At 42.4% G+C, this 13,488-nt stretch overlaps 1 protein-coding gene across 1 annotated transcript in view; it reads right to left on the bottom strand.

The window, feature by feature from the left end:
- KCNQ5 (potassium voltage-gated channel subfamily Q member 5) overlaps nt 1-13,488 on the bottom strand; it is a 209,304-nt gene that overhangs the window by 10,364 nt on the left and 185,452 nt on the right. Inside the window, exon 13 of the mRNA XM_035893092.1 lies at nt 1,223-1,331. Coding sequence (XP_035748985.1) covers nt 1,223-1,331 — 109 coding nt within the window. The remainder of the gene's footprint in view (nt 1-1,222; nt 1,332-13,488) is intronic.

Raw genomic sequence — 13,488 nt, 5'->3', positions numbered from 1 at the left:
TGAAATGCTGCTGGCAAGAGATGGTTCTCAGCAGTGACATCTGAGTTGCTGGTTGCAGTGGCTGTGGACACGGACCTGGTATCTGACACGTCCTGTGAGGTCATTTCCAGGTTGGAAAAAAGGTTGGAACAGACATCTGCAAATGATCTGTCAAAGCTGTCTGTGCTAGTAGGAAAGTATTAGAAACAGCCTTACTCACTATCTGTCTTCATTGGCAATCAATGGAAAAAGGGGAAGAAAATACAAGTAGCTTGTAGGTTATCACTGTATGAAATTATTTGATAAAGAGCTTGAGTTCTGTCTTCCCATAGTGCTGAGAAAACTCAGGCAAGAGTCTCCCTGCAAAAACCCATCATCTTTCCGTAGGGTTTTGCAGAAATCCCCTGTGGCTGCTGCTTGCCTGCCTGCCTGCAAGAAGGGTGCCGGGCACTGATGCGATGTGGGGTGACCCCCAGCAAAAAACCCGGCTTTGCTGTCAGCAGAGAGGGAATGCTTGAGCTCTCCTGGCTTGTCGATGTACTCTTTATGGTGGGGATTTGGCCTGTCAGGATTTGCACTTCAGAATATTCAGGAAGATGAAGAGCCTTGGCAGTCTCAGGAGGGTGAATGCTAAGTTTAAGCTTTCAATACAGATAATTTTATGTTTCAATGCAGTTTGTTACTTTCTTGGAAAAGAAGGAGACTATTAGTTTGAAATTATTGGGTTTGTATTTAGTCCAATGGATAGTGGCAGGCAAGGCTTTGTACAATCGAATGAATATAATTATTCTGCTGTTACCAGAAGAAAGTTGAAATAGCAGTCACATGGCCGACAATTTCAGGAATACAGAAATATAATAAAACCCTAAACTTTTAAAGAAAATAACTTTTCCAGGCAAGGTGATATACATTCAGTAAAACTGATCAGATTGGATCACAGTAATTTGGATTACAGGAAATGTAGTGGAAACCAGCACTCACTACTCTCACTCTTTTCTGAATCAAACCATGTAAGATTTTTAGACATTGCAAAGCTGGTAACAGAACAGATAAAATATTTCAACTTATAAATAAAATGCTGATGAAAAGGAAGTGTAGATGAACTATATTAGCATTAGTTGAGCAACAAATATAGCCATGTAATAAGTTCAACTACCTACCGTTTTATTAATTGACATGCAGTTAATTAGTATCTTAGTTAAAGAAATCTCAAATACTTATTCACTCAGTATTTTTTACTCACCTGATTGCTCTGATGACAGTTTTAAGAGCAGGGGTGAGATCTTCTACTGACACATCACACTGGCACCCTTTATCATCATAAACATCATCGGTTCCAAGACTGGTGTCAGCTGCAAAATACAAGAGCAGACTAAACAAGCAGCACTTAAAAATCTCTTCCTTAGTGTTTTCTAACCGCCTGCACAGTGATTCTGGAAAAAATAAGGACTACAAATCGAATAAGACAGAGCTCCATCAGTTTACAAACTATGCGATGCACTTGTCTATGTCCACGCTTGTGTCATTAAAGGCCTGGGTAGTCCCCAGTGTAAACAGAGGAAGTTAGAAAGGAAGAGCACCCGGTTATTTTTCAAACAAATTAATAGCTTAGTACCAGTATGTCTCTTCCTGATGTCTCACTGTTTTTCATCACATTCTCTGTTGTAAGGAAAAATGGTGAGCTAACAGATGCAATGGCAGAATCAAAAGATGCTGAAGTTATATTAAATTGTTATATTTTTTTTACCACTATGGATCAACCTGACATTGAAGACAAAGGAGAAGATCCATTTCATTTACTAAGGAGGCTGTGAAATGATCCAATGCTTTATTACAGGTGAAAATAAATGAAGTACCTTTTTGCCAGAAATGAATAGAGAATTATATCCATCATGGATCAATTGCCACCTTAAACCTCAGAGCCATATAGCTATTGCAGCCTTCCTTCACACTAGGAGCTTAAGCCAAGTCACTGTATTTATTTGCCTGAAAATAATGGATCCTTTACCCTTTCCTAACATCACCTCCGCAGTCACCATCTGAGAACTAACTGGAAGTCTCAGAATTGCCCAGTGTACCTCAATAACACAAGAAAACAGGGACCGATTCATGACCAAGAAGTTCTATGAACTTAAAATGCACTGGAGTGGGAACGGAGCAAGGAGGGCAGGGTCAGAGAACGCCCCTATGTCATGTATGTCTCAAAGGCACACGAAATATAGGAAACCTGTCTTGAGAGTGAATGTTTTTTGCTCCCAAGCCATCTCTCTTCACCTGCATAAAGTCCAAGTGCCCAGGTGAAGGATTTCACTCAAGGTCAGTGTATTTCAACATGTAAGTGTCTCTGCTTCATAAAGAAGGGAGTGTAAAATGAAATAGCGAAAAAAAAAGGATGGGATTCAGTAACACTCAGTAATGGAGGAGATTTCTTCCCAATCCTATGTCCCTACCTGCATTCATGCTGTTATTTAAAACGTAGGCTTAGTCACCCAGAAACACTGCAAGTAAACCACTTTGGGGGCTTCTATTATCAGTGAATTTGAAGCACAATCAGGCACAAATGATTGCGGGACATTTGCTGCAAGTTCCTTTTTCACAGAGACTGTAAATTAAAGATGAAAAATACTCTTTGTCAGTCAGAAGTGCCTGGAAATTTCATGGTACCTTTTAAATCTAATAGGAATGCTATCTTAGAATAAACAGCATTATACTAGGCTGCATCTTCAGGAATTGGTATTGCTGCATTGCTGTCTTCACAGATTTAACATTTGGCCATGAGAATGACTCTGGCCAATTCATTACCCTCAAGAATATCTTTTCTTTTTTGATGGTTGCTGAGCTGGTACGTCCATGAGGGACATCTACTGTACCTTTGACAAGCAGGAGGTTTTATCTTTGACAGATCAACTTAATATAGAAAGAAAGATGGTTTATAGCCATGTTAATAATGTCTTCAAGTACACGTGAAACAATTAAATGCAACCTTAAAAGATTTTCAGTTTAGCACTGTAAAAAGGAAATTTTCATACAAAACTTTGAAATCTCCCCTTCCATGCTATTACTGTAAGTTGTCCCTACAACGATGAGTGCTTTTTTCTCACCCTCTTTCACAAGCTTTGCTACCAACTCATCTTATAGATAAAATATGTATGTCTCTCCACCTATCCTGCCTAACTGACATTTGGATCCCTGCCCAAAAATGTAATTAGCTAAAATAAACTATGTAATTAGTTTGATAGGTATATAGATTACCTAAAACTCTATCTCCAAAGGTGCTAAATGTTCCGCGACACTAACTTTCCAAGTGTCATGCCTGATCAGCCTCTCCAGTTACTTCTCCCAGTCCTGAAATCTCCCAGCTCATTTCTAAGTGCCATACAAAAACTAGAGCATTTTACGCTCCTGGTATTTCCAGTGGCTTTCTAAGGTTTGAATCTCCTCAGTTATGCCGGTATAAATTAGGAATAATTCTGTTAAGGTCACAAGAGCTACAACCATGTAAACCCAGTGAAACAGGAGACTCCAACTTGGAATTTTAAAATAAACATGTTTCTGAATGGTTCTCTCACTGATACGGGTTCTGGGTCGTTTGCCAAGTACAGTGTCATTAACAAAAAGGCTTCTTAACACAGTATATCTTCGCAGAAGCATTTTGAGAACAGTGTGGTGCAATTATAATATTCCATGTTGCTCACATGTGGATACCAAAATCAGCAAAAACTTTAGACAGATGCTGGAAAATTCTTATAAATTTAAGCCAGCTTTAAGAAGAGATACTGCTCCTAATAAATCACCTTCTTTTTCTAATATTCCCACTGACATGAATTTCCTTCATTATGGCAGGCGCTCAGTACCACATGACAATAAAACTTGTGAAAAGCTATAAACCTTGTTTGATTCATATGGGAAACATTCATGTTTCTTTATAATACTGAGCAGACTTGGGAGAAAGTTTGGGAAATGCATATTAACAATTTGGAAAAAAAAATTCCAGCTGAGTCCCCCCCGAAATCAAAGTTCACATTCTGATGAATTTTTCCAGTGGAAGCTCATGTGTACGACATAGTTACGAGGTGAGATGTACTTGCATTGCTTCTGTCCCTCAAGAGTTCATCCTTGAGGTCAGGGCCATGTTGGGGCCAGTTTGGCTGCTTCAGCAGATCCAGCTGTTAAAATCCCTGCCAGTTCCCAGACGGGGCTAAGCTACGGCCTCTGACGAGCCCCACTCCACGCTGCTTGCTGCTTGTTCCCAGAAAGAGCCTTCCCCATCATTGACTGGGGCAGGTAGACCCTCCAGTGCCAGCTCATGCCTAGCCCTGCAGGCATCTGCTTCTTCATCCTTCCCCATATCCTTTGGCCACATCTGCTCTCCATCGGTGTGGCTGTGCGTGGTCCAAGTGGGCTCCACAGGCAACCTTAGGCAGCAGCTGCTCTATGTGAATCCAGCCACTCTTCCAGGCCTTCCTAGGGTTAGCACAGGTTCTCCTGTCTCTCCAGAAGCCTCTACCAACAGCTAAACAGGTCTTTCAACTCTGTTGCTTGGGCAGCTCATGAATCCGGTCTCAACGGTGGCCAAAGTGTCTCTTAATACAGATTTAGACATACCCCTGCAAGCCTCCCTAAGAAGGGGTGTCAGCCAGTCTGACAATCCAGAAATAATTCCCTTTTTTAATACCAGCATCTTTACAATTCAGGATGTGTTTTGATTCTAAACGTCAGTCTGGAAAGTGTTTACTTCACAACAGATGAGGCATCCGCCATTATCTCATGAACTTTGACATTATTTACTTTGGGCTAAAGTCTTGTCTTTGCCACTTTGTAATTTCTTCCTCTTTCTTCCTTAAGAGCTGTCTTTGATTTAATCACACAGCAAATCAGCAATTACCGAGAGATAGAAGAGAGGCACGCACAAGTCATTAAAACTGTCTTGATATTTCCCTGTTTGTCACAGTATTTATGCATTCTTCATGCAAACTCGTCATTTGTGATCACCACAAATGAACAGGCTAAAAATTACACTGTTCTGAAACATTATATGTCACCAACAAAAAATTTACGAGTTTGTATCTGCATTTCGTATGGCTCTGTGCAAAAGTTCCGCACAAGGCTTGATTTATTTTTTCTGTAAATATCATGTGCCCTTTCTTAGAAGTGTTTTCTGTTGTTTAATGACATGCTTTGGCATCAGGAAAACTGTGACACTACTCTGATCACCCCCATGCTTTCAGTGTTAGTAACATTCGAGTAATTCTGTGCCTGTTGAACAGAATCGAAAAGATTTTGTACTCTTTAACGTTTTCTGGGAACAGCCATATGCCAGCGACAACAATCCGGCATTAGCAAGTGCTTTTGCCGACACCATCAGCAGTATGGTGATCCCAACATAGACCCTTTGACTTGTTTTTTGGAAGCCTTCAGAAGCACTTAGATCTTAGACTCTGACTGCGTAGGAGGTATTTAGGGCTCTTCATGTGGGTGACCTAAAACATTCTCCTGAGGCTGAGTACCCACATTTTAGACATGGGAAAAACCTAAATAGGCGTCTGAAGTTGGTAGTCTGCATGTGACTCTCAATTATTCATGTTACAGCACAGTGTTGTGTCAACTTGGTAATAAAAAGCACTGATTTGGAAAAAAAGCCTGATGGATTGATTTTCATTGTAATGCATGACTCACGGTGAAAAATGAATGGTGGCCTAATTTTCACAGGTGCTGAGTTACCTCAAGCCATAGTTTATAACTATCATGCAAAATCCAGAGTTCAACTTGGGAATTGAAGCCCAAGCAGTCCATAATGCGGCTCCACAGCCTGCTTTCCACCCTGCTCGCCAGGGCAACCTCATCAGAGCACAGAGCTGCTCTGGCTGCCCCAACGGGGCACACTCATATCCAAACTCATTTTCTGCGTGAACAGCCAGAAAGAAAATTGAGTGGAGAATTCAGTGCATTGAATTTCTGGGCAAGTAAAGTTAGACATAAATTCCAAGCTTTTGGAGGGCGGATTGTCCCATCCCACGATGGGCAGCCCTGTGGGAGGCGTGGATGGGTAGGTCTGCTGCAGCAGGGGTGCCCGGGCAGCCGCTTTAGCGTCAGACTCCTAACTGCCTTACTGTGAGACGGCTGCTGAGCTCAGGTGACCCCTCTTGTTCCAGAAGCAATGCTGGCAGCTTAATGCTCTCATTATTCTGTTCTTTCAACCCCTTTGGAAAGCCATGTAGCAGCCCTTGTTGAGCTGCTGTAAGTAATGCCTAGGATGCACATAAGTTGGGTGCATTTCACTCATCTTTACACTGCCTTTGAAGCACCTTTCTTCACCCTGAGCATCTGCTGTGGGAAGTTAGGGATTTAGCCTATATTCTCTAAAAAATGGAGATATCCTGTATGTATTTTATAGTATTTCCACAAATGTCATAATGCACAGAATGTTGCACAAAGTCTCAGTTACGTTTTTCCCTCAAAAATCATTCTGAGTACAAACACCTTCATGGTTTATGTTCATACAACTCATGCAATTTCCCTTTATCAAATTATAATGTCTCAGCCTAGTGCCTTTGTTGAAATTTGTTTCATGAAACTTTGCACCTCCTCACAATCTCTCATTATTTTCCTGTTTGTTGAACCATGAATACAAATGCCCTCCCTAGAAGTGATTTTCTTTCAAATTTTCCTTCGCTTTAAACCATCAACAAGCTGACTCTCTTTCAGTAAAGAGTTCACATAAATTGTTTCACCGTGATTGCTTGCTAAGCTCCATAGGAAAAATCAACTGAAAAAAGCAACGCTAATTGGGATGGAACTTAATTGCATGCTTAATGATAAGAACACCCAAAGCTCCCCCAAAGGGGGAAAGGCAGCAGCCCGTGTTTACATGCTTTCCAGAGCAGAGGCCAGGAAAAGGAGGCCCAAGGGAGTGAATCATGCATTTATTTCCTTGATCCCTGGAAAAAAAAAAAGGGCTTTCTTCTAATCATGAAAGAAGGAAGGAGGCAGGACAAGCTTAATATTTGTGTATCAAACGATGTAAAAATCCCTGGTAGTGCACAACAGTATTCAAGTGGTAAAATTAAGAAAGAGGGAATAAGGATGACAACCTCTGAAAACATTGTTTACAGGGAGCTTTTATGAAATGGTTGCCATTTCCACGCTGGAAAGCAGTTTCCCAGGAAAGGAAGGTGCCTCCTGGAAGGAGGAGCACTTCTGCACGAGCTTGTAGGAGACCCCTTTCCCTTCTGCGCCACCTGAGCCTCTACCCTGCGGGCAGTACCTATGCAGTAGTGCTGCATCCACAGCCCGTGCCACTCTCCCTCGCCTTTCTCCTGAAAAAGGGAAAGCTTTCTTGATGGGGAAGAGAAGAGAACACCACAACTGGTATTTGGTAGCTGCAGTGCAGTATGAAGCAGAATATTATAAAGAAGATCCCTAACAACATTTAATATGTGAAAGCGTTTCTAAAAAAATCTCAGATTTGGCCAAAATGGAGGATAGGGATGGTGGAAAGCTTTTTACATTTCTGAGTATAATTATCTAGTCTCTTTTCTTTGTAAGTACAGTTTTTTAAGGTCAGAAACCTAATTTATATCAGTTATCATATAATGCAGGCAAGTCCCAAATATCTAAAATTCTAGCATTCCCTGCTAACAACCCTCAATTATATTTAGTTATTATTTAACTTCTCAAAAATTTTCTGCACTGGCAATATTTCATGGAGCAGCTCCCACTACTTAATTAAAAAGGACTCCCTTTCATTTTGAGTGATGATATGGATAACCAGGAGACTTTCTAAAAACAATTCATTACGCGCGCAGTAATTGCGCAGTTAAAATGGCTGAGCTTATTATAAATAGTGGCATATTAGCCAGCGATTTTAGACGGCCATATGAGACGAGTAAGAAAGAAAAGTGCTAGGTGACTCTAAATGTATGATTTTAGTGTATTTTTAGATACAGATGTCTCTGTTATTTTATATACACCGCTTACGGAAAGAGAAAACTGTAAAAGAAATTGCAGATCTATATGATAAGATCAAGAACTGTGGACTAATGAGCTACATGTCATGCCTAATTGCCTGCCTCTTTGCAAGACCTTGTAGCACACATCAGTTGATATGATGTCTGATATTCCATAAGGCCTACGGAGGTCCTACACCCTGGGAGATTTCCAGGTCCTGTTGTTTGAAGGAGGTGGTAGCTGCAGGCAAAGGGAGAGAGGAGGACTGCAGCTTTAGATTCAGGTAGCCACAGGAGAGATCCTGCATTTTAGAAAGCTATAGAGGATTTCTCCAACAACTTTTTCTAAAAACAAAAACATTCCTCAAATGTTTCAGATTTGGGGCAAGTGGGTTACATGGTGGTTGGGAAGATTTTATGAGCATCCTCTCAAAATGACGACTTAACTCATTTGTTTACCCTTCACTGCAGACGAGGTTATCTGAAATCCATACAAATCATACGTCTGTTTGGTGGTCTGCTGCTGTCCCTCCTGGAGCTGAGCTTGCTAATCATTCACCTGTGACCACCAAGTAAGCACTCAGTCCAGTGAGCAATGGTGCACAGCTGGTTCCTCAAGATGTTTCATAAGGAGAGAGACTAAATTACGGACTAGCGTGGCCAGGACCTTGGTTGGAATAAAGGAAAATAATGCCTCAAACCCTGTACTTATTTACACAAAAGCCTGTACTTATTTACACAAAATGAAAAAAATGACTTGGAGCTTAGATCAGAATGCCAGATTATTTTTATAAGATCTTCCTAATTAATTACAGTGACAAGAGTAATAAATGACAGCTCTATCATCGAGTTAAACAGTCACAAGAAAATCAATCTCCTGTCTAGCACAAATTGATATATTGCTAATAAAATGTCATTTAGACCCATCATGCCGGTGTTACACAAATTGACCAGCTTCATTTTGAATCAGCAAATTTAAGCTAACTGAGATGTAAAAGAAACCAAACTAAGGACCTTTGCCACATCAAGTGAACCTTATACAAGGTCAAGATATTTGTGCTACTGAAAGGAAAACCTGTCATTTTTGCAATACATAAATTACATGGTAGTAACTGAGGGCATGGGGGCTGAAATGCACAATTGCATTCTTTCCATGGTTATTATAATATACTCTACCCTGAGGATTTGGTGCAAGTACTCTGTAGGGAATGAAAGGCTAGAGGTCGTGTGAGCATATAATGTTCAGGGATGGTGCAAGAAATCAAATAGTTCCTTAGAAAGTTCTTTTTAATTAATCAAATGAAATATGTTTGTAATATCTCCAGTGCCGAACGCTTTTGATGTTTTATTCAAAAAGCTATACAATGTCTCTAGTTTACAGTAAAGGCACAATAACTCATGCAGAGGCTTAGAAGCATGGTGTGGTAGAAACCAAGTCTAATAGGGCATTTTTGTCCCTCATTGAGAACTGCATGCACAACATAATGTCCGCTCATTGCTTCAGCTGTGGCTGTTTCTCATGTGCCGGGGGCCATTCCCCATGGGCAGTTTGGCTGCTGTTTCCCTGGTTTTGGTACAGGGACACAAACCATACTGCATGAGGAGGCTTCGGGGCCAGAGGTGGCTCCTGGCTCACTTGGTGTGTGGGTGTGGTGGTGGCTGCGTGTGGCTCTGAGGCCAGGTAGGACCTTCGCCCATATGACCTGGCATCCCTTCGGGGGAGGGTCTTGCACAACCCTATATGATTCTTGTGTCCTTTTAAGTGTGCACTTTGTAAAACTTTACTGTTTACCATTACTGAGTGGTTAAGATTTCCCTTTGATCTGCTTGGTCCTGATAATTCCCTTTTAAACCGATAACAGGGATTGGAAATACAGCAACCTGGCATGTTCATTAATTTGTGCAGGGTCTCGTCTTCAACAAGAGTTCTGGCAGTTGTGAGCTACATTTCACCAGAGACTGGGCATGTATTTTAAATCAGATTACACAAATCTTGGTTTTCAACTTCTCTCCCCTGTGCTGTTGTTAAACGCTCTAGAGTGTCGGCACCCATGCCACCAAAGCTCTCTCCAGCCACCAAAGCTCTCTCAGGGTTGGATTCCACTTGCAAATACACATATGTAGCTGGAATAATTGCTGCCATTGCTAGGCCCACTTTGGCAATAGCAATAAATGGTTTATAGGCAGTTTCAGAGGACTGTTGCTACCCATAAAAAACAGCCATTCGTGCAACAGTTTTGGTCATACTGTTCTGAGGCTGCTACACCAAAAACCTTTTGGGAGATACCTGTGGCCAGCATAAGCGTTTTGCTTACTGCCAAGAAAACCTCTTCCTGTGGTTTTAGTATGCAGCAGGGAAGCTTTTGTTACTGGGTAGCTGAAGAGCAAGGCTACTACATTGTCAATCATGTTATCCTCTTAGCTGCCTCCATAAGCTCCTGTCTGGGTCAGAAACCTCCCTTTACAGGCCAGTTTCTAATTGCTGACATTTAGTTTTTCCAGCAGTCTCTTCCTGATCATTTTGGCCCAGTTGCCAACCACGTCCTTCATCAGAACTCAGTCAGCCCTGCAAAGTCACTACGTTGACTGTCTGCCTTAGATCATCCTCCTACGCTAATAATTTTTCTTCCTTTCTGAACCCTCTACTTACATATTTGCTTCTTTGCTTTATTTTTGCACAGAGTTCAGTGCACCTGACCTTCACAATGAGGTAGTTCTTCCTCTGCCTGCACTAATGGAAGAACATTTACAACGCCAAAACCCATACAGTTAAGGAAAAATCAAGCAAACATGAAAGTCTTTTCTTTTGGAAGGGGAATTTCATAGTGAGGGGTTATTATTTTTTCATTAGATCACTGATACAAAATTTCGACACTGGACTGTGTACCCAGTGCTGCGTTGTCTCTGTCAGAAAGATCTATTGCAAGTGTCATTTCTTCTCCCCCCAAACATGCTATGGAGATGTAAGAATCACCAGAAAGACCAGATTTTCAAGGTTATTGTTTTGTGCCCAGACTTTCATCCAGAAAGAGGTGGCTTCTAATTTGGCTGGAATATCAGCACACCAAACTAGTTAATCCTTTGGCAGGAGAATGCCTCAAGAAGGAAAATGGAGGACGCTGACATGCAAGATAGTCTAAACTAAATGCATAATCTCCATATCCTTTTCATTGAGCTTTCAAATGAAGAAAGCATATCAAAATATGAAATTGGTAATACACCAAAAAAAAAAAATATCAGGGTTGATAGCGCCAGACTTTTCCTGCAATGGACTGGGGAAGGTAGGAGGGAGCTGCCTCTCAGCAGTGAGCACACTGGACACCTCTCTGATGATACCAGTCCTAGAAGTAGCTGGACTGGGTCCCAGAGTGGAAACTTGGCATTTACCTAAAATCTGGACACAATGGAAGCTGTTCCTCCTGCCACGGATGAGAAATTGGTCATATCTGTTGGCCCCAGTTCATAAGGGTGGAAAGCTTATGCTGCCAAGGAAACAGGCTGTGCTTGCCCTGAGGAGCGGGAAGATCTTCAAGGGTTTACACACAGCAATAAAGGCACTGTTGTTGTTACTATCTTTTATCTACAGAAAAACCCAAGGTGCCGTTTATGCCACCTTTTCCTTGAAAGGGAGACAGTAAGAGGGAAGACCATTTTCTTGTGCAGATCATTGCTATTAGTGACAATACGTACAGGACAAAATAGAGGACGCACTGAGGAAATGTTTCTGTGACAAACGGGCTCATGAAAAACTAAATGGGTGCTTGAGCGAGGTGCAGGCTGTGGGGCTGGAGCAGAAGTGAGCCACTGAAACCCCGGGAGCATGCTCAACAAATGACTCGCTTCTTAGGTCACTTCCAGGTGCAGTGTGAGTTATGGGGGTTTAACCTGTGAAATCACTTCTGGTGTGGTTTGGGGGAGATACTCTTGCTATAGAAGTGATTACATAGGAAGCCTAAATTTAGACAGGGTAGCTTCAAACACACTCAGGTAGTATTTCTCACTTCCCACTGTGGAGCAAGTGGCCTCATCCCAGCTTCATGTCAGTGTGAGACCCAGGCCAGCATCACACAGCCCCTGTGCCACCGCTGCTGTGGGACTTGAGCCAGGGCTCAGGCCCCAGGATGGAGCAAGGAGCAGGGAGCAACCTCTATAGCAGCCTGGTGGCTGGTACACCCCAGTAGCTCACTGTATCGCAGCCAAATTCAGGATTTGTGCATCTGAGAGGTCTCCATGGGGGAGGGCTAGCCTGGAACAATGACCTTAGCAAACACTGTTGGTTTGTCTTGTTTGCCCTCCAGGAAATGTTTATTTACCCAGGCTTTTCCTGAAGAGATGCGTTGCGTAGGATGTCCTCAGCTGAGGGATGGGGCATTTCAGTTCAATGGGTATTTTGCAGCCTACATGTCTGTGATAATATGTGCTCTTAAAAAGGAAGCAGACACCAAAATTGCACTTCTGTTTAATTAGTTTTACCACAATTGTTGGATGTAATGTGCGTAATTGCCATCATAGAAAGGGTTTAAAGTTATATCTGTTTACTTGGATCAAATGATTTACGTTGTACCTTTCTCATGCAGTCAGGGTCACTGCCTCCTGTTGTAGCCCATCAGTTTGTTTCTCTTATTTTCTACCTGGGAGTCCCACAAGAAAGAACAAAATGCTTGTAAGTTGGGAAAGAAGTGAATGGGGAAACCCAAATCCAAATCCACTGGGGTAGCGGTACCCCCGGAGCTGCGTGAGTGCACCTTTTGGTGCAGGACCCATCCCTTACAGGGGTCGGGCTCCTCCGCTGCTCTGGGCTCCTGCCTGTCGGGAGGCTGCTCTCACCAGCCTCCATTTGCCCTGCTTAGGGGCGTCACTGTCTCTGTTTTGGCAGGCTTTTGCAGTTGAAGATCTTTGCCTGAAACTGGCTAGTTTATGCCAGAGAGGACCTTAGATGGTGAACGAAGAGTGGAGAGGGGCAGCATCCATTCCCGTGGGGAGGCAGCGTTCCTGCCTGCTGTGGGGTCAGCCAGCCATTCTCACAAAGAACCACTTCTTCACGTGTTAGGAGTCCTTCCTACATCTAAAATACCCTCTAGAAAGCAATACATAAAGCAATAACTGGTTTTGTTTGCTAAAGCCACCTGCCTTACCAAACCCGATACAACCCTGCACAACTTAAAGCACCCCATAGTGCATCACTCAGCCGCAGGTGGTTGTACTCCCCGTGGAGGTAAGTGGGCATCTCCCAGCTCCTCGGCGAGCTCCTCTGCCTGGGGGGCCAGTGCCGTGCAAGCTGTGCTCTTGGCTGGCAAAGGCTCAGCCAGCGCAGCATCAGCTGTTCTACACTGCAGAACAGGGAAACTATCTGAAGTTTCCCTTTACTGCAAAAAGGTAATGGGCCAAAATACACTTTGTATGTGTCAAATTGCATCCATTGAAATGCCTCTGATATCAAGGCACTAATTCCAAATTTTCACCAGTCTCATCAAGTGTGGAGGTTGGTCCAACATTTTCAGCAGAGGTTCTATTGATTTGCTACAAATTACTACAAAATAAAAATTAATTGATTTTAAGCTAT

The sequence above is a fragment of the Egretta garzetta genome, unplaced genomic scaffold (genome assembly GCF_000687185.1).
Source record: "Egretta garzetta isolate BGI_Z169 unplaced genomic scaffold, ASM68718v1 scaffold584, whole genome shotgun sequence".
NCBI classification, from domain to species: Eukaryota; Metazoa; Chordata; class Aves; order Pelecaniformes; family Ardeidae; genus Egretta; species Egretta garzetta.
The sequence above is the reverse complement of the archived record's forward strand: the minus strand, read 5'-3'. Positions and strand labels throughout refer to the sequence as shown.